This window comes from Nerophis ophidion, linkage group LG26 (assembly GCF_033978795.1).
Source record: "Nerophis ophidion isolate RoL-2023_Sa linkage group LG26, RoL_Noph_v1.0, whole genome shotgun sequence".
Lineage (NCBI taxonomy): Eukaryota > Metazoa > Chordata > Actinopteri > Syngnathiformes > Syngnathidae > Nerophis > Nerophis ophidion.
The window spans coordinates 5,993,230-6,020,915 of NC_084636.1; the positions used below are offsets into that span (position 1 = coordinate 5,993,230).

Below are 27,686 nucleotides of genomic sequence, written 5' to 3' on the forward strand. Positions count from 1 at the left end.
AAGTAAAATTTCACAGGGCAGATCTACCTGCTCAACCAAATCCTGGAGTTGAGTCAAATACGTTAAAGCAGGGCTTGTTGGTCTAGGGGCATGATTCTCGCTTTGGGTCTGAGATGTCCAGGGTTCAAATCCCGGACAAGCACTTACTGTAAACAGTGGTGATCAAATCTATTTATTTCAATTCATGTTTTAGTTTGTGTGTACAATTAGTCTGAGTTTCTTTTGATCAATTGTTTTTTTATTTTGCGTGTATAGTTTGGATACTCATGTTTGCAGTCTGTAAATGGTGGTTCCATCTTATTCACAAATATTGGTCTCGACTGGCCATTTTCAATAACTTTAACAGGGAGGCTTGCCCAGAAGTTGAACCGGGTCACACACTATCTGAGCCAATGCAAAATATCATGGGGTAGACTTATCTGTTCAACCGAATTCGGGAGATCTGGTTCACACATGGTAAGATTATGTTTGTTAGTCCTGGTTTGTTAATGCAAATGTGATAGGTCTCAGTTTCAAATCCCAGAAAAAACCCAGCCTTATCACCCATTGTACTTCATTTATCACGCTTGGTTTTGAATAATTTGGGAAAAAATGCTGTAAATGTTTTTTCTTGCTGGCCACTCTATATGTTTGCTACAGGAGGGCTCACCTGGGAGTTAAACTGGGTCAGACCTTATCTCAGCCAAAGTAAAATTTAACAGGGCAGATCTACCTGCTCAACCAAATCCTGGAGAAAGTTGAGTCAAACAAGTTACAGCAGGGCTTGTTGGTCTAGGGGCGTGATTCTCGCTTTGGGTGTGAGAGGTCCCGGGTTCAAATCCCAGACAAGCCTTTTCTTTAAACACTGGTGGTTATATATATTAATTTCAATTAATTTTTTATTTTGTGTGTGTAGTTTGGATGTCGATGTTTGCAGTCTGTAAATGGTGGTAAAGTCTTTTTTTCTGATCAATTACCTGGGCTACCTAATCGCCCAGACCTTATTCACAAATAACGGTCTCGACCATTTTCAATAACTTTAACAGGGGGGCCCGTCCAGAAGTTGAACTGGGTCACACACTATCTAAACAAATGCAAAATTCCACGGGTGTCTGTCCTTGTTTGAATTCATTTTGATTTTCTCTACATACACACATATGTACATACATATATATATGTATATATATATTAAGTTACTGTTAGAATAATGTTTTCAAAATTTTCACAAAAAACGTTGTACTACGTTGTGTTCCGAACAAGAAGACAAAAGGCTGAAACCTTCCAAGAAGAATGCTCGTAAAACTCCACTCGGACTTCCAAGCGGACGGATGGCAGGATCTGCCCAACTTCCAGAAGAACTCTTTTAAGTATTTTTACGAACTCTTTTTGATCTATTTTATGGGACTCTCTTTGAACTATTTTGTGGAACTCTTTTTGAACTGTTCGGGAACCGAAGGCAACGCTGTTCACGACCCACTTCCCTGAGGAAGCAGCTGTGGGAAGGGGGGGGGGGGGATCAAATAAAGTAGGAAGAGTACGATCTTGGGGCAGAGCGTGGTGCAGTATTGTACAAAGTGTACAGTGACCATGTCTCTCCTCAGATCTGAGTCCAAATTTAATTCTGTCTCTGTTTGATTCTTTGTCTTTTGTCTCGTTTAATAGATGTCATCAGTGTTTGAACATGACAGTTACTTTATTATATTAGTTACATGCAGTCAGCTTTCGGCCCTCGCCCAATTTTCTTTGGCCCAATGCGGCCCCCCAACATCTTTGTCCTTCATGATGGGCTCAACAGTAGAACAGCTTCGACCTTGTAAGCCGCCCAATATGGTTTGCAATCTTTCTTTGTTCTAAGCATTTACCAAAGTTTAATTTCACTTCCATAGATCCATAGCTTTCCTTAATTTTTACCCCAAAATGGATGGATGGATGGAGTGAAAACGTGTCAATGGTCTTTTCATTGTTGTGACAGCGACATACTTTTCCAACTACAAAAGTTAATTTATTTCAATAACTTATGGGAAGGCATCAAACAAACTAAATGTCATAACATGAAACCAAGACAGCCTGACATCTCCAAACCAGAGACATTTACTTAGTCCTTGTGTTTAAACGTCAGGCTCATCTGGGATTTGAGCCCATGGCCACGCACACCCAGAGCGGGAATCATACCCCTTGACCAATGACCTACAATACTCAAGCAAAGGCTACGTTCACCCTGCAAAGTCGGATGTCCAATTCGTTTTTGTTTTTTTTGTCAGATCTAATCTTTTTCTTGTCACATTACAACAAAAAAATGTATTTCTAATGTCAATGCAATCTGACCTGCACGAGGACCTAACGTCGCACGCACTGCAGTGTTTACAGAAGCAACCACGGCTTCCGCTCTAGGTGGTCTCAGTTCTGGCGCATTTGTGGCAATTTCAAGGATTTTGGGCAATCAAACTCAACATTTTCTGAACGGAATTTTTCTGCGTTGTAGTTTAAGACGAAAGAAGACAAGTATTTTGACGCTGGCAGTTTTGCAGGGCCCTGTGATGAGGTGGCGACTTGTCCAGGGTGTACCCCGCCTACCGCCCGAATTTAGCGGAGATAGATTCCAGCCACCATAAAAGGGACAAGCGGTAGAAAATGGATGGATGGATGGACAGTTTTACAGGATATTTTGCTTCGATGTCTGCTTGAAGGTCTTGTCTGTGGGTGAGCAGTCGGAGACAGGGGTGGTAAAACGTTCATGTGAGTACCTAAAGCAGGGTGTGGAGAGGCGGAGCTGGCGAACGAGCAGTGGGGCAGGGCACGCTGGAGCCCGGCCCAAGATGGCGGCGAGGAGGCGGAGAATGCGGCCGAGCGGAGAGGCGGGGCGTGGCTGGAGCAACTCCGCAGTCAAGTGCAGTTGTGTGGATCGCGCACCGGTACACAATTAACTTATCTCCCCACGCTGTATAAAAGGGGAGAAGGAGGAGAGATCGGAAAGAAAGGAGGAGGAGAGTCCGCAGCAGCGACTGAAGAGCAAGAGCGACAAAGAGCAGACGAGGACGACGACGACGGCGGCTGAAAAGCGGACCGTGAGCGAGCAGTGAATAGGAGGAGCTGAAAAGCGACCCGACCTGAAGACAATGCTTCATTGAAAAATAAAGCGAGTCAAACCTGCTCGAAAGAGATGTCCTTTCTTGATGGTCCGTGGAACCCGTACGACGCCAGCCAGCGACTGTCACACAGGGGTTTCAGACACGCGGCCCCCGCCTTAACATGAAAGTTTAATGTTAGTGCGGCCCGCGAGTTTTATATGAATGCCGCTTGACAGCGTTGCGTGTGGAGCCGAAGGAATCTACCAATCACGGTGTGGTACGTGGCTCTCGAGGGCGGAACATTGACGTCACTTGCGTGATGCAAGCAGAAAAATGTTTTGCCGCTTTTCCACTAGACCCGCACGCGCTCTTCCTCCCTCGCTCACTCGCCCACCTGCTCGCTCTCTCTCTCTCTCTGTCACTGTGTGTGTGTCTCTCTCTCGCTCCCTCCCCTGGCAGTCAGGGCCGGGTAGACGAGTGGCCCGGTAGCAGCCAAAGCACTCCGCGGAAGGACCGAGCGACAATACAAAACTATGACGCACTGGACCCCAGCGCTGATACTCCGACAGAAAGTCGCTGGGCGAATCAGACGTGTAACAACATTAGTCGTGATGTTAGCCCGTTTAGGGCTAATTGTGCTACCGTAACTGTAAACTCCATAGCGTGCTCATGACCACATTCTAGCTGCCGACACGGCGCCATACAACCTTCACCGGGGCAACCGCGCACGCTCGTCACTACTGTTGCATTCTGGGTAGTGTAGTTCTTGTATTCCCTAGCTCAGGGGACAGCAACCCGCGGCTCTAGAGCCACATGTGGCTCTTAAGCGGCGCCCTGGTGGCTCCATGGGGCTTTTTCAAAAATGTATGGAAATAGAAAAAAAAATGCAATGAAAAATTTGTTTTTTGGTGTAATACGATTTCTGTAGGAGGACAAACACGACATGAGCGATGTTTTGTCCTACTGATTTCAGCATTGTGTGGACTGTGACTCAACAGTTTGTTTGCATGAACAACTCTCTCCAACGCGGCCACAGAAAGACATATTTTATATGCCACTCATTCTTTGTCTAACTTTTTTTCCACCAAACGTTTTATGCTGTGCGTGAATGCACAAAGGTGAGCTTTGTTAATGTTGTCGTTTTGTGTTGAGTGCTAATCAGGCATATTTGGTCACTGCATTTCTGCAAGCTAATCTATGCTAACATGCTATTTAGGCTAGCTCCATGTACATATTGCATCATTATTCCTCATTTGTAGCTATATTTGAGCACATTTGATCTTCTTTAGTTATGTGTATTTCATTTATTTTCCCAAGTTTCATGACACATTATCTGTACGTAATATTGGCTGCATTTCTGATATTTGTTTGTGCGCCATGTTGTTCCAGACCACAGCAAACATGACCCAGCTTGCAAAGATTGTAATAAATCCATTACAATAAGACAGCCTGACGTTTCCTTTACTTTGGACAAACACAACTATTCCTTTGGCCATTCTAAGACATTCGTTTACAGGAATTATCTCACTTTCGGAGAAGTTTTACTAATGTTTTCCAATGTTGTAAAAATGTATTGAATAAATGTTACATTTCAACATTTCTGTCAACGAAGATTTGCGTCAGCCTGCGACACATAGTCGTTTTGATACTAGTCCAATATAGCTAATTAGCCACTTACATCATGTGTTGCCATCATTATAGCACTTAAATAAGTCTTTACATTTTTTTTGTTCCAATATTGGCTCTTTCAACGTTTTGGGTTGCTGACCACTGCCCTAACTCAAATCATCACAGTAAGTACGTGTATACATTGTTGCTGACTGGAGAAATCCAAATATTATTATTTTTACCTATGACTGATTTATTTACTTAATTCTCATTTTGTTCATTTATATTTGGATTTAATTTTGTGTTGAAAATGAAAATGAAGACATTTAAAAATATTTTTCAAAGAAATCTTTTCTTGCGGCCCATCCTCACCCAGACTCTGCATCCAGTGGCCCCCAGGTAAATTGAGTTTGAGACCCCTGATTTAAAGCCTTGTTTTCATCTGTTTTCTGCTCCATTGTCATCTACAAACCCCGTTTCCATATGAGTTGGGAAATTGTGTTGGATGTAAATATAAATTGAATACAATGATTTGCAAATTCTTTTCAACCCATATTCAGTTGAATGCACTACAAAGACAACGGATTTGATGTTCAAACTCATAAACTTTATTTCTTTTTGCAAATAATAATTAACGTAGCATTTCATGGCTGCAACACGTGCCAAAGTAGTTGGGAAAGGGCATGTTCACCACTGTGTTACATCACCTTTTCTTTTAACAACACTCAATAAACGTTTGGGAACTGAGGAAACTACTTGTTGAAGCTTTGAAAGTGGAATTCTTTCCCATTCTTGTTTTATGTAGAGCTTCAGTCCTTCAACAGTCCGGGGTCTCCGCTGTCGTATTTTACGCTTCATAATGCGCCACACATTTTCCATGGGAGACAGGTCTGGACTGCAGGCGGGCCAGGAAAGTACCCACACTCTTTTTTTACGAAGCCACGCTGTTATAATACGTGCTGAATGTGGCTTGGCATTGTCTTGCTGAAATAAGCAGGGGCGTCCATGAAAAAGACGGCGCTTAGATGGCAGCATATGTTGTTCCAAAACCTGTATGTACCTTTCAGCATTAATGGTGCCTTCACAGATGTGTAAGTTACCCATGCCTTGGGCACTAATGCACCCCCATCCCATCACAGATGCTGGCTTTTGAACTTTGCGTCGATAACAGTCTGGATGGTTCGCTTCCCCTTTGGTCCGGATGACACAATGTCGAATATTTCCAAAAACAATTTGAAATGTGGACTCTTCAGACCACAGAACACTTTTCCGCTTTGCATCAGGCCATCTTAGATGATCTCGGGCCCAGAGAAGCCGGCGGCGTTTCTGGATGTTGTTGATAAATGGCTTTCGCTTTGCATAATAGAGCTTTTACTTGCACTTACAGATGTAGCGACAAACTGTATTTAGTGACAGTGCTTTTCCTAAGTGTTCCTGAGCCCATGTGGTGATATCCTTTAGAGAATAATGTTGTTTTTTTTATACAGTGCCGTCTGAGGGATCGAAGGTCACGGTCATTCAATGTTGGTTTCCGGCCATGTCGCTTACATTGAGTGATTTCTCCAGATTCTCTGAACCTTTTGATGATATTATGGAGCGTAGATGTTGAAATCACTAAATTTCTTGCAATTGTACTTTGAGAAACGTTGTTCTTAAAGTGTTTGACTATTTGCTCACGCAGTTTTGGACAAAGGTGTGTACCTCGCCCCATCCTTTCTTGTGAAAGACTGAGCATTTTTTGGAAAGCTGTTTTATACCCAATCATGGCACCCACCTGTTCCCAATTAACCTGCACACCTGTGGGATGTTCCAAATAAGTGTTTGATGAGCATTCATCAACTTCATCAGCATTTATAGGCACCTTTCCCAAATTCTTTGTCACGTGTGGCTGGCATCAAATTCTAAAGTTAATGATTATTTGCACACAAAAAAAAGGTTTATCAGTTTGAACATCGAATATGTTGTCTATGTAGCATATTCAACTGAATATTGGTTGAAAAGGATTTGCAAATCATTGTATTCTGTTTATATTTGCATCTAACACAATTTCCCAACTCATATGGAAACGGGGTTTGAATTTATTTTGTATTATTAACGACGCTCATCGCTTTTTGTTGACGTTCTGGTCACTTTGAGGACGCAACGCATAAATTTGCGACTTATATCCCCATAGGAACGAGACCTGGGTTGGTAATGACAAACTCGACCTTGCAATTTTCACGCTAACATAAAAAAAATCTGATTCGGTTTGCATTTGGGCGAAAAAATTGCAATTGACCTGCAGTGCGGTTTGGTTGACCCTTTTGTGTGAGAAATGTGCATTCCCGAAGCCTGAAAAGTACCTTGAGATGACCTCCAGCGAAGAGCGAGAGTGGTCACGCTCTCTGAGACATTCCTTCAGGGCCTCCTGACTTTCCTCCATCACCTCCTGGATCCTCGTCTCCAGCTCCCTCCTCGCAGAGTCGCCGTGCTGCAGCTGACTGCGCAGTGCGTCCGCTTCCTCCGACGCCACGTCCAGGCGGCCACGAAGGTACTGTCATTTTGGTTTAAAAGTATGTTCCTCATTTTTAATGATTCAACAAGTTTATCGTGTAGAAGTCAGGGTTATGTAGTGGGAAAAGGGGGGCAGACCTGTGTTTGTTTCTGGTACTTGGATAGGGCAGACTGCACCGCCATCAAGGTGGTGTTTGGCAGTGGAGAACAACCCTCAGACGCACCGCCTTCAACTTCACCAACCACCAACTGGACAGCAATTGAGGACAGCGGCTGATGTTTGCACACAGTCAGCACTTTGGGATCCGTTGTTTTCACCTGACCTGATGGACGTTGCGGATCATTTTCTGGAGGGCTCGGTTCTCTGCGCGGAGAGCTTCCATTGCTGCTCTGTCCTCGGTTCTCCTCGTCTCCTGAGCAGGAAATTGTGATGGCAAGGCAAACAACGCGAGCCTGACGCTTCCCAGACTGCTGCTACTTGGAGTTGATCAAGGCATTGGGACAAATGTTCCCTCTCATTTTGAGCAAAGGCAAAAAGTTCCAGAGCACAGTGGGAACAGAGGATACCATGAATTGATTTACGTGGACCCCGACTTAAACAAGTTGAAAAACTTATTTGGGTGTTACCATCTATCCATCAATCCATTTTCTTCCACTTATTCGAGGTTGGGTCGAGGGGGCAGCAGCCTAAGGAGAGAAGCCCAGACTTTCCTCTCCCCAGCCACTTCGTCCAGCTCTTCCCGGGGGATCCCGAGGCGTTCCCAGGCCAGCCGGGAGACATGGTCTTCCCAACGTGTCCTGGGTCTTCCCCGTGGCCTCCTAGGGAGGCGTTCGGGTGGCATCCTGACCAGATTCCCGAACCACCTCATCTAGCTTCTCTCAATGTGGAGGAGCTGCAGCTTAAGTTTGAGCTCCCCCCGGATGGCAGAGCTTCTCACCCTATCTCTAAGGGAGAGACCCGCCACCCGGCGAAGGAAACTCATTTCGGCCGCTTGTACCCGTGATCTTGTCCTTTCGGTCATAACCCAAAGCTCATGACCATAGGTGAGGACGAGAACGTAACTCGACCGATAAATTGAGAGCTTTGCCTTATGGAGAAAAAAAATGCCAATATGGCACTGCCGTATTTATTATTGAAGTCACAAAGTGCATTATTTTTTTTAAAGGGGAACATTATCAGCAGACCTATGTAAGCGTCAATATATACCTTGACGGTGCAGAAAAAAGGCCATCTATTTTTTTAACCGATTTCCGAACTCTAAATGGGTGAATTTTGGCGAATTAAACGCCTTTCTGTTTATCGCGCTGAAGGCGATGATGTCAGAATGTGACGTCGCCGAGGTAACACACCCACCATTTTCATTTTCAACACATTACAAACACCGGGTCTCAGCTCTGTTATTTTCCGTTTTTTGGACTATTTTTGGGAACTTTGGAGACATCATGCCTCGACGGTGTGTTGTCGGAGGGTGTAACAACACTAACAGGGAGGGATTCAAGTTGCACCACTGGCCCGAAGATGCCAAAGTGTCTGCCGCCAGACCCCCATTGAATGTGCCAGAGTGTCTCCACATTTGACCGGCGATGCTAAGGCAGACATGGCACAGAGATGTATGGATAACCTGCAGATGCATTTGCAACGATAGTCAACGGAATCAAAAAGGTGAGTTTTGTTGATGTTGACTGCCAGCTAATCGATGCTAACATGCTACGCTAATCGATGCTAACATGCTATTTACCGGCGGTGCTAAAGCAGACATGGCACAGAGATGTATGGATAACCTGTAGATGCATTTGCAACTATATTACGTTTCCTTCCACCCACATTTAATGCGAAAAAAACACTCACCAATCGACGGATTTAAGTTGCTCCAGTGTCAAAAGATGCGAAAGTCCTGATCGTTTGGTCCGCACATTTTACCGGCGATGCTAACGCAGCTATTCGGCCATGCTATGGCTATGAATAGCGTCAATAGCTATTTGCTCAATAGCTTCAGTTTCTTCTTCAATACTTTCATACTCCAACCATCTGTTTCAATACATGCGTAATCTGTTGAATCGCTTAAGTCGCTGAAATCCGAGTTTGAATCCGAGCTAATGTCGCTATATCTTGCGGTGGTATTCCCATTGTTTGTTTACATTGGCAGCACTGTGTGACGTCACAGGGAAATGGCCAGTGTCTTCGCAGAGAGCCGAAAATAAGGCACTTTAAAGCTTTATTTAGGGATATTCCGAGACCGGTAAAATTTTGAAAAAAAAATAAAAAAAATACAACAAGCCTCTGGGAACCGATTTATATTGTTTTTAACCCTTTTGAAATTGTGATAATGTTCCCCTTTAACATGCCTCAAAACAGCAGCTTGCAGTTTGGGACATGGTCTCCCTGAGAGAGCATGAGGTGGGCGGGGTTTAGTGTAGGGGGTAGCGGGGGGTGTATATTGTAGAGTCCCGGAAGAGTTAGTGCTGCAAGGGGTTCTGGGTATTTGTTGTGTTATGGTGCGGATGTTGATTGTCATTCTTGTTTGGTGTGAGTTCACAGTGTGGCGCATATTTGGAACAGTGTTTAAGTTGTTAATACGGCCACCCTCAGTGTGACCTGAATAGCTGTTGACCAAGTATGCCTTTTGCATTCACTTGTGTGTGTGAAAAGCCGGCACACAAAAGCAGTGCCTTTAAGGCAGGGGTCACCAACCTTTTTGAAACCAAGAGCTACTTCTTGGGTACTGATTAATGCGAACGGCTACCAGTTTGATACACACTTAAATAAATTGCCAGAAATAGCCAATTCGCTCAATTTACCTTTAGTAAATAAATCTATATACATATATATATTTAAAAAATGGGTATTTCTGTCCGTCATTCATCGTACATTTTTTTTCCTTTTACGGAAGGTTTTTTGTAGAGAATAAATCATGAAAAAAACACTTAATTGAACGGTTTAAAAGAGGAGAGAACACGAAAAAAAAATGAAAATTTTATTTTGAAACATAGTTTATCTTCAATTTCAACTCTTTAAAATTCAAAATTCAACCGCAAAAAAAGAAGAGAACAACTAGCTAATTCGAATATTTTTGAAAAAATAAAAAAAAGAATTTATGGAACATCATTAGTCATTTTTCCTGATTAAGATTAATTATAGAATTTTGATAACATGGTTTTAAATAGGTTAAAATCCAATCTGCACTTTGGTAGAATATATAACAAATTGGACCAAGCTATATTTCTAACAAAGACAAATCATTATTTCTTCTAGATTTTCCAGAACAAACATTTTAAAAGAAATTCAAAAGACTTTGAAATAAGATTTTAATTTGATTCTAAAGATTTTCTAGATTTGTCAGAATAATTTTTTTGAATTTTAATCATAACAGGTTTGAAGAAATATTTTCCAAATATTCCTCGTCAAAAAAACAGAAGCTAAAATGAAGAATTAAATTGTATTAAAATGTATTTATTATTCTTTACAATAAAAAAATGTATTTACTTGAACATTGATTTAAATTGTCAGGAAAGAAGATAAAGGAATTTAAAAGGTAAAAAGGTATATGTGTTTAAAAATCCTAAGATCATTTTTAAGGTTGTATTTTTTCTCTAAAATTGTCTTTCTGAAAGTTATAAGAAGCGAAGTAAAAAAATAAATGAATTTATTTAAGTGAAGACCAAGTCTTTAAAATATTTTCTTGGGTTTTCAAATTATATTTGAGTTTTGTCTCTCTTAGAATTAAAAATGTCGAGCAAAGCTAGACCAGCTTGCTAATAAATAAATAAAATGTTTAAAATAGAGGCAACTCACTGGTAAGTGCTGCTATTTGAGCTATTTTTAGAACAGGCCAGCGGGCGACTCATCTGGTCCTTACGGGCGACCTGGTGCCCGCGGGCACCGCGTTGGTGACCCCTGCTTTAAGGTCTATTGGCACTCTGTACTTCTCCCTACGTCCATGTGCCACTCCGTACAGCGGCGTTTTAAAAATAAAAAAAAATTATACTTTTTGAAACCGATACCGATAATTTCCGATAATACATTTTAAAGCATTTATCGGCCGATGATATCGGCAGTCCGATATTATCGGACATCTCTAATTGGGACCAGGCTTCAAGTGATTCAACCCCCAATCCTGACTGCTCACATCTCACCATGGTGTCCAAGCTGCTCTGCAGGCTAGAAAGGGCGGCGTCTTTCTCGCTGTTTAGTCTGCGAAGGTGCTCCACTCCGTCCACCAGCTCCACGACCCTGAGCGCACCGACATGAAGACACGAGAGCTCCTCAGGACACAATCGATATTTTTTAGGTTACGGTGGACTTTACCTGGAGTTGAGCTCCACTTTCTCTGCATCCCAGCGGCCCTGAAGCTGCATGGTCTCTCGGAGCTTGGTCTTCAGCTGCCTCTCCAGGGTCCATGCCTCCGTACCACTGGAGGCGCTCTCCTGCGTCCTTCTGGACTGAAGGTTCTGACAGACGGCATGGAGCTGCTGGCTGGCGGCGGCGCACTCGCCTCGCATGTCGGCGAGCGTCCTGGAAGGAAGCATCGCCCGGGATTGTGACATATTCCTGGCTCAAAAACACATTTATCGAATTCGTTTTTTCGTCGAGCGTGTTGGCGAAATGTTGCCGACAAAGTATATTCTATTGTTTTTGTTTGATTTACCTAACTTGGAGAGTTTAGAGTTTTTAAATACGCGAGAAATACATGTTTTGAAAGGGTATATATGCATTGTTATCATGGTCTCATAAAAAATAATGGCAATGATATCAGTAACAGTTGCCCTCTAGTGGGTTCCCCTGACCACCACACACTGGCACGAGAGTCCGGTATTCAGGTTGGATCAAGTCTTTTCTTTTCATCCACCAGTCCGACCTGTCTCTACTTTGCTCTCTAGTATCTCTCTCTCTCGCTGCAACTCCAACAACCGTGTCTCGCATCCCAGCTGGGTAATCCAATCCTTTACCAGCTGTGCTTCAAGGCCCGTCCTTCCACACTTCCCGTGGCAGGCCCGCAAACCACGCCCCCCTCCACAATATCATTTATCAGGAATAATTGGTAGGTCAATATATTGTCAAGCAAAATGTGTTATCGGCCCAGGCCTTAGGCCAGGGGTAGGGAACCTATGGCTCTAGAGCCAGATGTGGCTCTTTTGATGACTGCATCTGGCTCTCGGATAAATCTGAGCTGACATTGCGTAACACTATAAGTAATGAAAAATTCCACTTGTAATCACAGTGTTAAAAATAACGCTCAAAATATAAAAAATTCTCATGCATTTTGAATCCATCCATCCATTTTCTACCGCATCTGTTCAAGAAGTTGCGTTATTGGTAAGAAGTTATTTATTTATTATTGGTTAGTGTGGGGCTTGCCCTCCTGGGGGTTCTTCAGACCACCAAGCACCGACATGAGAGCCTGTTTCAGGGTTACAATATTGTTCTATTTTTCAACAAGTCTCTCAGTTGCTTCCTAGCAATTGTCTTTTCCTCTTTCGTTCTCGCTCGCGCTCTGGCTCCAGCCCCAACCCTGTCTCTCCTCCTGGCTGTTGCTTATAACAGAGTGACAGATGATTAGATAACAAGGCAAAAGTGGGCCATCTATGCATCTGTCGCTGATTTCGAGGCCGATCATGGCAACACCCCGCTTCGCTGATTCTTGGCTCTCTCAGCCAAAAAGGTTCCCGACCCCTGCCTTAGGCCATGACTACATTAAGTCGTTTAACCCCTTAAACCAATAATTATTAGCTGGCCCGTCTCCGCTCGGGATGGTCTCCTGCAGGCCCCACTATGGACTGGACTCTCACTATTATGTTAGAACCACTATGGACTGGACTCTCACTATTATGCTAGATCGACTATGGACTGGACTCTCACTATTATGTTGGATCCACAATGGACTGGACTCTCACTATTATGCTAGATCCTCTATGGACTGGACTCTCACTATTATGTTAAATCGACTATGGACTGGACTCTCACACTATTATGTTAGATCCACTATGGAATGGACTCTCTCACTGTTATGTTAGATCCACTATGGACTGGACCCTCACTATTATGTTAGATCCACTATGGACTGGACTCTCACACTATAATTTTAGATCCACTATGGACTGGACTTTTACACTATTATGTTAGATCCACTACGGACTGGACTCTCACTATTATGTTAGATCCACTATGGACTGGACTCTCACCCTATTATGTTAGATCCACTATGGACTGGACTTTTACACTATTATGTTAGATCCACTATGGACTGGACTCTCACACTATTATGTTAGATCCACTATGGACTGGACTCACACACTATTATGTTAGATCCACTATGGACTGGACTCTCACTATTATGCTAGATCCTCTATGTTAGATTGACTATGGACAGGACTATGGACTGGCCTCTCACTATTAGGCTAGATCCTCTATGTTAGATTGACTATGGACTGGACTATGGACTGGACTCTCACTGTTATGTTAGAACCACTATGGACTGGACTCTCACTATTATGCTAGATCCACTATGGACTGGACTCACACTATTATGTTGGATCCACAATGGACTGGACTCTCACTATTATGCTAGATCCTCTATGGACTGGACTCTCACTATTATGTTAAATCGACTATGGACTGGACTCTCACGCTATTATGTTAGATCCACTATGGAATGGACTCTCACTATTATGCTAGATCCACTATGGACTGGACTCTCACTATTATATTACTACTAAATAGAAAAAGGTGGGGGGAACTATGTTTTTGTTTTAATAGGGTTTCTGTAGGAGGACAACATGACACAATCCTCCCTAATTGTTAGAAATCCCACTGTGTTTATTGAACATGATTCTCTGATGTGAGACTTTGGCGAGCGCCGTTTTTTTCCCTCATTTCGGCGGTCCTTGAATTAACCGTAGTTAGTTTACATGTATAACTTTCTTCAAGAGATATACATATTTTATGCCCCTCCTTCTTTGTCTAACTTTGTCCACCAAACGTTTTATACTGTGTGTGAAAGCATAAAGGTGAGCTTTGTTGGTGTTATTGACTTGTGTGGAGTGTTGGTCACTGCATGACTTCAAACTAATTGATGCTAACATGCTATTTAGGCTGGCTTTAGGTACATATTGCATCATTATGCCTCACTTGTAGGTATATTTGAGCTCATTTAATTTCCTATGTCCTCTGTGTACTTAATTTTTATCTGCATTTCTCATGACGTAGTATCCGTATGTAATATTGGCTGCATTTGTGCGCCGTGTTGTTCCAGACCACAGCAAACGTTACCCAGTTCAGTAGGCCTTTAAATCAAGGCCTTAGAACGCCATAAAGTATGTGTTCTTGTCTTACATGGGGGACCGTGAATGATAGTCAACATTTGGCTGGCTGCACTCTCACCTGTCAGCAAAGCCCCTCAGCTGGGTGAAGGTGCTCCTCAGGGAAGCGGCCTGGCGCCACAAGGCTCTGAGGCGTGCCTGCTGGCGACTCGGGCGGCAAGAATCCGTCTGCAAGGTCGGCGGGGGAGACTGTAAGCGAGAGATGGCACCTTTCATGTTATTGTGATCCCAAACAGACGCTGTCCTGGAAGTGTGCTGGCACACAGGCAAGTCATTGGATTTCTCTAAATAAACACATGTAGAACATTTACGCCCCCCCCCCCTGCTCCCTTTAGCACTTGGAATGTTTTCACAGGAAAAAACAACTGGAGGAATCACAGTAAAAAGCTGGCTATGAATGGGATTCCTCCGCCAGGGGGTTAATTCTTGCTTTTTTTTGGGACTTGTTCCACCTCACCTCTTGTTCCTTGCACAGGCTCGCCTCGCTCTGCACCGCGTCTTGGCGGGCCTCGCGCCAGGTCTCGGCCAGCGCCTGGCTGACGGTGCCGGCCTGCTCCAGTTGTTCCCGCAGCACGGAGTTGACTTGGCTGAGGCGGGCGCATCTGGGAAGACAACGGGCAACATTTTGGTCGCGACAACACTTTCTATTTCTTGGGAGTCGGCGTATCCACGGTGCGTTTCGGGGGCCCTTTAGATCCACCCTCGCCCACCGAGCGTCCATGTGTGACAGCTTTGTAACATCTGTGTCAGCTTAGCTTTCATTTGCACCACATCTGCTCCCAGGAACATCTGCAGAGGGCTCATTCTCACACTCACACACACCCTGGTGCATGTTGTTATCCGCGTGTACACATGCTTGACTTTCTAAAAGCAGCATTATCACTCATCTGATACCCTTTCGCACACATTCGCTTATTTGTGGATACATTTTGATTCGACCCTACCTGTTCCCCCTCGCTCATAAACACCACCGCTGCTGCTCACTGCTCCTCTCACCCTCCCGGTGGGTGAAAAAGGGTGACGCAGAGGACAAATTTTAGCACGCCTAGTATGTGTGTGTGAGACAATCATTGGTACTTTAAAGGCCTACTGAAATGAGATGTTCTTATTTAAACGGGGATAGCAGGTCCATTCTATGTGTCATACTTGATCATTTCGAGATTTTGCCATATTTTTGCTGAAAAGGATTTAGTAGAGAACATCCATGATAAAGTTCACAACTTTCGGTGCTGATAAAAAAGCCTTGCCTGTACCGGAAGTAGCAGACGATGTGCGCGTGACGTCACGGGTTGTGGAGCTCCTCACATCTGAACATTATTTACAATCATGGCCACCAGCAGCGAGAGCGATTCGGACCCCATTAATTTGAGCGAGGATGAAAGATTCATGGATGAGGAAAGTGAGAGTGAAGGAGTAATAAAAAATAAAAATACTATACAGTGGGAGCGATTCAGATGTTATTAGACAAATTTACTAGGATAATTCTGGAAAATCCCTTATCTGCTTATTGTGTTACTAGTGTTTTAGTGAGATTATATGGTGGTACCTGTACAACCTGAAGGTCGGCCCCGCACCTTTCTTCAGCACCAGTCGACGGGTGGTGGGGATGCCCATCTCTGCCCTTCACAAGGGACCCTCTTCGAAACACGATCTTTCGAAATGATCGCTGCATAATACACTGTACTTTGTGTGTGTAGTCCAATCCAACCGTGTTGGCTTGACCGCTCTGTTCCATAGTAAAGCTTCACCGTCATCTTTCGGGAATGTAAACAATGAAACACCGGCTGTGTTTGTGTTGTTAAAGGCGGCCGCAATACACCGCTTCCCACCTACAGCTTTCTTCTTTGATGTCTCCATTATTCATTGAACAAATTGCAAAAGATTCAGCAACACAGACGTCCAGAATACAGTGGAAATATGCGATGAAAACAGACGACTTATAGCAGGGAACGATGCGGGAACAAAATGTCCTCTACAATGCGTGACGTCACGCGCACGCGTCATCATACCGAGACGTTTCAGCAGGATATTTTGGCGCGAAATTTAAAATTGCAATTTAGTAAACTAAACCGGCCGTATTGGCATGTGTTGCAATGTTAAGATTTCATCATTGATATATAAACTATCAGACTGCGTGGTCGCTAGTAGTGGCTTTCAGTAGGCCTTTAACTTGATTTACTCATGTTTGCATGTGCTAAAACACGTGCAAACCCGACAGCACATGTAAAGTCAATGGACTAAAAGCGTGCATGTTGGAGCGGAATAAGGCGTGCAATTAGTTTTGCATCTGTGCCTTCATTAATATTAGAGATGTCCGATAATTGCTTTTTTGCCGATATCCAAAATTCCGATATTGTTCAACTCTTAATTACCGATTCTGATATCAACAGATACCGATATATACAGTTGTGGAATTAACACATTATTATGCCTAATTATGTTGTGATGCCCCGTTGGATGCATTAAACAATTGTGGAGAAGCGGAGCCGACGGTGGGGCGGGGCACGCTGGAGCCCTGCCCAAGATGGCGGCAAGGAGGCGGAGAATGCGGCGGAGAATGCGGCGGAGTGTGCCGGGAGCGACGCCGCCGCAATCTAATTCAGGTGCGTGGATCGCGCACTGGCAAACAATTTACATTTCTCCTTATGATGTACAAAAGGGGAGAAGGAGGAGAGATCAAAGAAGGAGTAGGAGAGCCGGCAACAGGGAACGAGAAGCAAGAGAGAGCAAGACACGAGAGACGGAGACGCGGCCAACTAAGGAACAGACCGGAGAGCGAGACACGGAGAAGCGAGCACTGGGAGCGACGACGGTGCCAAAGACTGCCTTTATTGAAAAATAAAAGAGTCAAACCTGCTAGAGAGATGTCCTTCCTGGGTGGTCCGTGGAACCCGTGCGACGACGGCAGAGGTCGTTCACAACAATGTAACAAGGTTTTCCAAAAGTAGTCAACTCAATTATTGGAAAAAAATGCCAACATGGCACTGCCGTATTTATTATTAAAGTCACAAAGTGCATTATTTTTTTTTCAACATGCCTCAAAACAGCAGCTGGGAATTTGGGCCATGCTTTCCCTGAGAGAGCATGAGGAGTTTGAGGTGGGCGGGGTTCAGGGGGTGTATATTACAGCGTCCCGAAAGAGTTAGTGCTGCAAGGGCTTCTGGGCAATGTTCCTGCTAAAAGGTACGCGCCTGTGCAATTGCACACTGCTAACGCGTCCTCTGCACACGACAAATCTAGGCCCTGCACCAAATTGAATAAAAAGGTAAGCGCATAACAGTGTGCACGTCTGCCGTCGCTCACATGTGCACCACTGAATGCTCTAGGAGTTTTGGCGTTTGCTCACACATATGAAAAATTGGAGGGAAAATTGGTTCTGGGTATTTGTTCTGTTGTGTTTATGTTGTGTTACGGTGCGGATGTTCTCCCGAAATGTGTTTGTCTTTCCTGTTTGGTGTGGGTTCACAGTGTGGCGCATATTTGTAACAGTGTTAAAGTTGTTTATACGGCCACCCTCAGTGTGACCTGTATGGCTGTTGACCAAGTATACGTGGCATTCACTTGTGTGTGTGAGAAAAGTTGTAGATATTATGTGATTGGGCCGGCACGCAAACGCAGTGCCTTGAAGGCACGCTCCCGATATTGTTGTCTGGGTGAAAATCGGGAAAATGGTTTCCCCGGGAGGGGCACCTGAAATCCGAGAGTCTCCAGGGAAAATCGGGAGGGTTGGCAAGTATGCCTGGGAGATGCATCTGCTCCTTACTTCTCCCTACGTCCATGTACCACTCTGTTCAGCAGCGTTTTAAAAAAGCATACATTTTACTTTTTGATACAGATACCGATATATTCCGATGTTACATTTTAAAGCAATTATGGGCCGATAATTTCGGCAGTCCGATGTTATCGGACATCTCTATTTAAAACTATTGTGTTAGTTTTGCACACAAAATTGCTACATTTTGTAACATTTTTCAAGACACCAGACATCGTAGAACAGATGTTCTACGATGTGGATGGATAGAGAAGGTGGGTATACACACCTTCTCTGCTCCTTGTCCAGCTGAGCGGCCTTACTGCAGATGGTCGCGTTAAGGTTTTGCTCTTCACGCAGGGCCAAATCCTGTTGGGCCAGCATCTGAACACACAAACCCACATACTGTAGCATTGCGACGTTAGCATCTGCTAGCACGGTAGTACACAGCAGTTGAGAGCCTCCAAAGACTCACTACTTCTGCTGGGTTCTTCATGATATCACAGACTATACACACAATCCCTTTATGTCCTATAGGCCATGTATTCATCACAATATGAATACATGGCGGCATAGCTCGGTCGGTAGAGCGGCCGTGCCAGCAACTTGAGGTTTCCACGTTCGATCCCCGCTTCCGCCATCTTAGTCACTGCCGTTGTGTCCTTGTGCAAGACACTTTACCCACCTGCTCCCGGTGCCACCCACACTGGTTTAAATGTAACTTAGATATTGGGTTTCACTATGTAAAGCGCTTTGAGTCACTAGAGAAAAGCGCTATATAAATATAATTCACTTCACTTCACTCTGCGGGCACCTGAGCCAAGAACAACATTGGGAGTGAGCTAAGCGGGCCCACCACATGATATCAGAGTCCGGTCCGGTGCCAAACGGATCAGCTGGCGAGCTCATCCATGGAATCAACACCTGGTTATGAGTACATCTTTACCAAGGCTTGTTACAAATTCTGGAAGCAAACTTTGGGAAGAAGGTCGGTGGTTCGTTTCAGAGAGTATTTGGTGTTTTGGAGTCTCGCCACATCTCAATGGTCTAACTTCAAAAACCAGACATAGCGGTCAGGTTTAAGGAGACAGATTCCTTGCACATACCAACAATCGCATCTTCTCCAAGTTGGAGGTCTTCTCCAGAACCTGCCCTTCCAGTTCCCCGCACCTGTCCTTGTACTGGATGACCTGTGAAGAAAACCAAGACAAGGTGAGTCTGAGGAACATTTCTTGATCACTTTCAGCGCACCTTGGTCTGCAGCCTCTGGACCAGTTGAGCCTGCCTCAGTTGGGCCTCCTGGAAGACATGCAGGCGCTGCCTGGACACGCTCTCCTGGCTTGGCGGTTGCCACGGCGACACGCTGACCTGGTCCGAGTCGGTCGGCGACGGCAACATCAGCATCTGGTTGAGCTGGATGGAAAGAGTTTGAAAGAAGAAAGCTCAAATATCCCTACTGGCGGGTCATAGACCCCAAAAACCTGTCGTGTTAACATCCTGACATGTCAACCTATGTCAGGATGCTTTTCATTGACGATATCTCCGCCTTCAATACCATCATTCCAGACATCCTGGTCACCAAACTGCTGGACTTAGGCCTACCCTCACCCACCTGTCTTTGGATTAAGGACTTCCTGACCAACCGACCTCAGACAGTAAAACTTGGCCTCCATCTCTCCTCCCCCCCGCACACTCAGCCTCGGCTCCCCACAGGGCTGTGTGCTGAGCCCTTTGCTGTACTCCCTCTACACCCATGACTGTAGTCCAGCCCACTTGGAGAACACCATCATCAAGTTCGCCGATGACACAACGGTAGTGGGTCCCATTACAGGGGGAGATGAGTCCGCATACAGAGATGAGGTCCTGAAACTATCAGCGTGGTGTTCATTGAATAATTTGGCACTGAACACCACAAAAACCAAGGAACTCATCTTTGACTTCAGGAAAAACACTGCAGACCCCCTCTACATCAACGGCGAGGAGGTGGAGAGAGTCAGCTCCTTCAAGTTCCTCGGCACCCTCATATCTGCTGACCTGTCCTGGACCCAAAATACAACTGCGGTCATCCGGAAGGCCCAGCGGAGACTCCATTTCCTGAGGGTGCTGAGGAAGAACAGACTGGAGAGGCAGCTGATGGTGACCTTCTATCGCTCGGCTGTCGAGAGCCTGCTGACGTACTGCATAACAGTGTGGTACGCCAGCTGCACTGAAGCAGACAAACAGGCCATTCAGAGGGTCATAAAGTCGGCACAAAAAATCTTTGGCTGTCCCCTGCCCTCCCTGAAGGACTTACACAACTCCCGTTGCCTCAACAGAGCAAAAAACATTACCAAGGACAGCACACACCCTGGCTTCCACCTGTTCGACTTGCTACCATCAGGCAGGCGCTACAGGTGCATTAGAGCCAGAACAAACAGGCTCAGAGACAGCTTCTTTCCCAAAGCTGTCACCATGTTGAACTCTAACTTATAATAATAATAATTCACCCCTATACAATATAATGCCCTAATACCCTACTGTGCAATACTACCCTTCCAGTGCAATACGTCCGTCACTGATTGTTATTTATTACTTCGGTACTCCTGTCTTGTTCTGTATATTGTACAGTATTTGTATTTTGTACTTCTATAGTGTTTTGTATATTGTACAGAATTGCTTATTATTTTTATTGGATAGTAGTCTGTTTATTTCAATTGTTAGTTTTTCCTTTTTACCTCTTATGTCATTTATTTCACCCCATATTTGTTCCCACTACCGCACCTTAAGTTGGAGTCTTTAATCTCGTTATATGCAAATATAATGACAATAAAGTTCATTCTATTCTATTCTATGTTCTGTTGTCAGGTTTTGTTTGGTTATGTTCAGTTGGTTTTTGGACTCTCTTAGTTCCAGTTTTTTGATGCAGTTTTGTTTGTTTCGGTTGCCATAGTGGCATTATTTTCACCTACTGCTGGTGTTCGGACACTCGCACCTGTTGTCCATCATTAGGGCCGTGAGCTGTGCTGGTGGGGTGACTCAGCTGCACCCAGCCAGGCAGCAACCTCGGGCCCGGCCACCACCAATAGTTTTTCGGCCTGCCAAGCAACAACCCCAAGCTACGCCACCCCCACCACGCCAAGTTCCACCACGTCAACCTCCACCACGCCAAGTTCCACGCCTAGCACCAGTACATCCACGCCTAGCACCAGTAGCTGCACGCCATGTCCCGAGTAGTCCGTCTGCCCATCATGACAGAATGTCACCAGCATTCCGTTTTCCCGCAAGCGAATTGGAGACAATGGAGGAAGGAAGGTGGGAGGCGTTAGATGCCATGGAGGATCGAGACTTAAAGTGGGGGCTAATCCCGATCAGCTCCGTGTGGTCCGGGGACGGCGCCGTGTCACTGCAGTCCCGGAAGCGTCCACAAAAACGAAGGACGTCTGGGAAGGCTTCTTTGAGCGGAAAAAGACGCATCGTTCCCGCAAGCTCCTCCTCCTATGGGCATAAACAGGCTGCTGCCAGACCAGGAATGTTTTTTTTTCTAAATTGTTTTTCTTTCAATCACCCTGCCCCAAGAAACTCTATCACCAAGATAAAACATCATCGGGACATGTTTTTGAAGATTAGAGCTTGTCAACTATCGTGGGATCACACTCCTCAGCCTTCCCGGTAAGGTTTATTCAGGTGTACTGGAGAGGAGGCTACGTCGGATAGTCGAACCTCGGATTCAGGAGGAACAGTGTGGTTTTCGTCCTGGTCGTGGAACCTTGGACCAGCTGTATACTCTCGGCAGGGTTCTTGAGGGTGCATGGGAGTTTGCCCAACCAGTCTACATGTGCTTTGTGAACTTGGAGAAGGCATTCGACCGTGTCCCTTGGGAAGTCCTGTGGGGAGTGCTCAGAGAGTATGGGGTACCGGACTGTCTTGTTGTGGCGGTCCGCTCCCTGTATGATCAGTGCCAGAGCTTGGTCCGCATTGCTGGCAGTAAGTCGGACACGTTCCCAGTGAGTGTCGGACTCCGCCAAGGCTTTCCTTTGTCACCGATTTTGTTCATAACTTTTATGGACAGAATTTCTAGGCGCAGTCAAGGCGTTGAGGGGTTCCGGTTTGGTGGCCGCGGGATTAGATCTCTGCATTTTGCAGATGTTGTGGTCCTGATGGCTTCATCAGCTCTCACTGGATCGGTTCGCAGCCGAGTGTGAAGCGACCGGAATGAGAATCAGCACCTCCAAGTCCGAGTCCATGGTTGTCGCGCGGAAAAGGGTGGAGTGCCATCTCCGGGTTGGGGAGGAGATCCTGCCCCAAGTGGAGGAGTTCAAGTACCTAGGAGTCTTGTTCACGAGTGGGGGAAGAGTGGATTGTGAGATCAACAGTAATGCGGACGTTTTGTATCGACCCGTTGTGGTGGAGAAGGAGCTGAGCCAGAAGGCAAAACTCTCAATTTACCGGTCGATCTACGTTCCCATCCTCACCTATGGTCATGAGCTTTGGGTCATGACCGAAAGGATAAAATCACGGGTGCAAGCGGCCCAAATGAGTTTCCTCCGCCGTGTGGCGGGTCTCTCCCTTAGAGATAGTGTGAGAAGTTCTGCCATCCGGGAGGAACTCAAAGTAAAGCCGCTGCTCCTCCACATCAAGAGGAGCCAGATGAGGTGGCTCGGGCATCTGGTCAGGATGCCACCCGAACGCCTCCCTAGGGAGGTGTTTAGGGCACGTCCAACCGGTAGGAGGCCACGGGGAAGACCCAGGACACGTTGGGAAGACTATGTCTCCCGGCTGGCCTGGGAACGCCTCGGGATCCCCCGGGAAGAGCTAGACGAAGTGGCTGGGGAGAGGGAAGTCTGTGCTTCCCTGCTTAGGCTGCTGCCCCCGCGACCCGACCTCGGATAAGCGGAAGATGATGGATGGATGGATGGAGCTTGTCAGTCACAGTCATCCAAATTTCATGCTCCGCCCCCCAGGACTCAAGCCCCGCCCACGTCACACGATTTTTCACGTCACAACATTCTGTTTGGGGTAACATTTCGTATAAAGCGCCTTGTCATTCAATAATTGACCATTTATGATGTTAACATTTGGATGGGATGAGCCATCCATCCATCCATTTTCTATCGCGTATTCCCTTTGGGGTCGCTACAATCGGGTGTTTACAGTAAAAGTGGACTTCATTGTGCAACCATGTTGTCTGGAGTTGTACATGACCAAAGGTTGTATATTGGGAGAGGATGATCTACTGCATGGTGATATTTGCAGTCAGTCACATCACCTTCTTTGTGTCGCCCAAAAGAAATAGTGAAGACATGTCTTCAATTGTAGTTACGGCCATGTCTGCGATCTAAGTGGTGTGGTATTAGCGGTCCTGGTGGTCACTTACACACCCCATTGGTTAGACTATGGCCCGTTTAAAAAATCAAAAGGTGACTTTTCCTCTTTTATCCGCAATTTTTGACATTGACATTGACAATCCTTTATTTGTCCATTCCAACATGTTCAATTTTAATGTTTTTATCTTCTCACGCCATGCAAAGAATCAAGCAAACGTGATAGGTGATACTGTCACCTGATTGGCTGTTTGTGTGTCACTCCCACTGATCACTTCTTGCTTTGCTGAGTTGATTTGGAGTAGTTTGGATGGTGCTTTGGTGAGGGGATACAGGGTGAAATTTTAATTGTATCTACAAAGTTCAAAGAGCAAGTTGTGTTATCACACCATGACTAGGGTAGGTTGTTTGGATCAATTCATATAATTAAATGCTGTACTGTATTTCCTTACAAGTACAAATAATGGTTGAGTCACTTTCGTTGGCCACCAGCTGACGACAAAATGGCAGCTATAAAACCATAAGTATTGCTGTCTCGCGCCAGCAAGCCGCACTTGACCTGCGGTCTGTAGTTTGGACACCACTGCCAAGTTATTTTATTTTCATGTTTTATGCCATTTTTCCCCCCAAAGAAAACCCTGTTTTTATGGCAAAAACAAAAAATATGCAATAATTCCCCCAATTTACCTATGAATTTATTAACGTGGACCCCGACTTAAACAAGTTGAAAAACTTATTCGGGTGTTACCATTTAGTGGTCGATTGTACGGAATATGTACCGAACTGTGCAATCTACTAATAAAAGTTTCAATCAATGAAACAATAAAAACATTTTTCAAAGTGGAATATTTAATGTGAATTAATTGAATCTTTAATTAGATACACATTGCTTTTGGTTCGTCATTATTTTTTTAAACAATTTGACTAAAGCTCTTGGGGATTCATAAAGCCCCCCACTCATAAAAGTGTAAAAAAATAAGTCACGTTACTATATATCATTTTTATTTTGTAACGCTTAAATTTCTAGATTACCTTCAGATCTGCACGTCGATGATCCGCCTCCACCCACAGAGACAAACACATTTTCTATCCATTTTCTACCGCTTATTCCCTTTGGGGTCGCTGGTGCCTATCTCAGCTACAATCGGGCGGAAGGCGGGGTACACCCTGGACAAGTCGCCACCTCATCGCAGGGCACAAACACACACACATGACTGACAAACCGGGGTTTTTTTTCATTCTGTTATAGATAACTCTAAAATTTATGAGCACATTTTTCATGATACATTTGGGAAATGTCAGAAATGGGATAAGGAACAAGTGATTAAAATGTGGAGCCAACCCCAAACACCATCTGGACGAAGGACTTTTCCAGTTATTATATCAAGTACAGATACAAAGTAATTCATATGTAACTTTGTTTTTTCATTGGAGTTTTCTGAAGGGTATATTCTAGGGATGTGCCGATCGATGGGCTACCGATCAGTATCGGTCCATTTTCATGAAAAAGTATGTGATCGCTCGGGCTGTGCGTAAAGAATTAATCAAACCTGATAGTTGATACTGTCACCTGATTGGCTGTTAGCGTGTCACTCTCCCTAATCACTGAACACTTCCTGCATTGCTGAGTTACCAGAGAGCCTTTGTTCATGCAACCAAACTTGCTTACTACCGCTTTCTTCCCATGAAGAAGAAAACAAAAAAGGAACAAACGTTTTATCAAACACATTTTTTTATTGATATTGATTACGTGTCTACCGCAATACATATTGATAGAATAATTACGTGTAAGTTATCACACAACTCGTATGCTTAAAGGCCGTTGCTATAGTTATTATCAATTGTGCTGAAGTCTTACTTTTCTATCTGTGCAAAGGGACATCGTCTCGTATTAGTGTTTGTGTCCAGAACCGGCCTGCTGACTGCCAAAGGCGAACATCGAGTGCCTTGATGCAGACACAGCAGAGACAGGGCGATAACACGAGTTTCAGCACATATGCATTTCATGATCTCTCTGACCTGCTCCATTCCGCCACGCCCTCATGTTCCCTAAGATCTTCTTCATCCATCCATCTCACTGTCCACCATGGGTGCTCGAGCTTACAAGCCGCTCTGTCCCACATCTTTGGAACTCTCTACCACCAGACCTTTGTAACTTAGACTCAATATCCTCTTCAAATCAAGACTCAAAACACACCTATTCCTGACTGCTTATTCACTGTAATCATCATATCTTATCTATCTTTGTTGTTTTCGTTTTTATCCAATTTGATTTTATTGTTTTGATTTTGTACGGTGTCCTTGAGTGTCCAGAAAGGCGCCTTATAAGTAAAATGTATTATTATTTTTATTATTATGAATAGTCATACATTGTGTATAACTGGGGCTGCTGATATTACACCCCCCCCCCCCCCCCCCCTCCTTCAGAAGCAGCATCAGTGATGTAACCAGGGACCTCCCAAATAAATAGAGGAGCACGTGGGACTGTTACCTTAGAGCAGGGGTAGGGAACCTATGGCTCTAGAGCCAGATGTGGCTCTTTTGATGACTGCATCTGGCTCTCGGATAAATCTTAGCTGACATTGCTTAACACGATAAGTAATGAATAATTTCGCTGGTAATCACAGTGCTAAAAATAACCTGCAAAATTCAAAAAATTCTCTAGCATTTAAATCCATCCGTTTTCTACCGGGGTTGCAGCATGCTGCGGGGTCGTTCTCCCAGGAAGGCGGACGGACTACTCGGGACATTGCATTTAGGTAAAAACATGATTTAATTTCAACCCAAAAAATATACAAACAAAAATCGCTCACAGCGGAGGCACAACTTGGGCTAAAAAACAAAGCTAACGCATAAACAGACTAGGAACATAAATCAAACAAAAGTTACTTGGCATGGCATGAAGCACGAAACTATGGCAAGGCATGAAACAAGTCAGCACAGGGCGACTGACTGGCAAAGACGAGCTTAAATACTGCCTCTGATTAGTGCTCGGGAAGCAGGTGAGCGGGCATTTTGTCCACCAGAGACAGGTGGACAAAATGAGTAACCAAGGAAACCAGACAAGGGAGTGGAAAAAAACAGGAACTTAAAGAGTCCAAAGGACAAACAGCACATGGCCAAACAAAAACATGATCAACAGACATGACAATTTATCTATTATTGGTTAGCTTCAGAATAACAATGTTATTAAAAAGAATAAGAGACTTACTATACTCTAAAAATGTTGGTCTTACTTAAAAATGCACGCATTTAGTTGTATTCAGTGTTAAAAAATATGATATGGCTCTCACGTAAATACATTTTGAAATATTTGGCTTTCATGGCTCTTCTCAGCCAAAAAGGTTCCCGACCCCTGCCTTAGAGCGTGGTGGAAGATTGTAACTGAGCATGCAGTCCCAAACCTCTCTCCCCATTGAGCCAAATTGAACTCTGTCTCTGCATGATTCCTTGCTCCTTGTCTGTTTAATAATGATCAATATGAGTATAATCAAGGCTGCAATGTCGGTGTCACATTGGAAGTGAAAGTATTGTAGCAGTACCTCTAAGGGTGACTCGATGATGTGTTGCTTTACTTCTTTTTACACTTGGTTGTCATCGCGAGCGCCTCGCTTGTTTGCGCGTTGATGTCATGTGACTGCATGTACCGCGTGTCACATGTCAAATGCGCTCCCAAATGTCCTGTAAGCTCTCAGCCTCACGCGAGCCAAACTGGTTGTGAAGCCTCCACTGTGTAGCCGAGCCAGACACCCTGTCTTCACTAATAGGAACCACATGGGCCCGGGAGCACGCCGCCCCCTCCCTTATATTACCCACCCCCTATCCCCTCACCAAAGCACCATCCAAACTCCTCCAAATCAACCCTGTGACCCTAACCCCCAACCACCTCCTGTACCTCATCTCTGCTTTGGGTGTGCCGTCAAAGCAACAAGAACAACAACAACAAAAAAAAAGAGTCTCACGCAACCACTTTGTCACCATTGTACTCACAGATTTGAACTAATTTACGGACATTGTGCATCATTGGCTTTGGCTTCTTGTGTTTTTCTACACTCACAAACACACACACATACACACACACACACACACACACGCACACACACACACACGGTGCAGCTGTGCTTACAGAGAAACAGCTGTGCATGACTGGCTGTGCATCATGTGCACTGA

At 44.7% G+C, this 27,686-nt stretch overlaps 1 protein-coding gene across 1 annotated transcript in view; it reads right to left on the reverse strand.

Moving 5' to 3' along the window:
* Positions 1-27,686, reverse strand: part of crocc2 (ciliary rootlet coiled-coil, rootletin family member 2) — a 134,678-nt gene that overhangs the window by 91,274 nt on the left and 15,718 nt on the right. Inside the window, exons 3-12 of the mRNA XM_061888423.1 lie at positions 19,468-19,629; positions 19,323-19,406; positions 18,506-18,600; positions 14,923-15,067; positions 14,527-14,633; positions 11,455-11,661; positions 11,283-11,379; positions 7,472-7,561; positions 7,287-7,397; positions 6,998-7,188 (exon numbers count right to left, since the gene is read on the reverse strand). Of these exons, the coding sequence (XP_061744407.1) occupies positions 6,998-7,188; positions 7,287-7,397; positions 7,472-7,561; positions 11,283-11,379; positions 11,455-11,661; positions 14,527-14,633; positions 14,923-15,067; positions 18,506-18,600; positions 19,323-19,406; positions 19,468-19,629 (1,289 nt within the window). The remainder of the gene's footprint in view (positions 1-6,997; positions 7,189-7,286; positions 7,398-7,471; positions 7,562-11,282; positions 11,380-11,454; positions 11,662-14,526; positions 14,634-14,922; positions 15,068-18,505; positions 18,601-19,322; positions 19,407-19,467; positions 19,630-27,686) is intronic.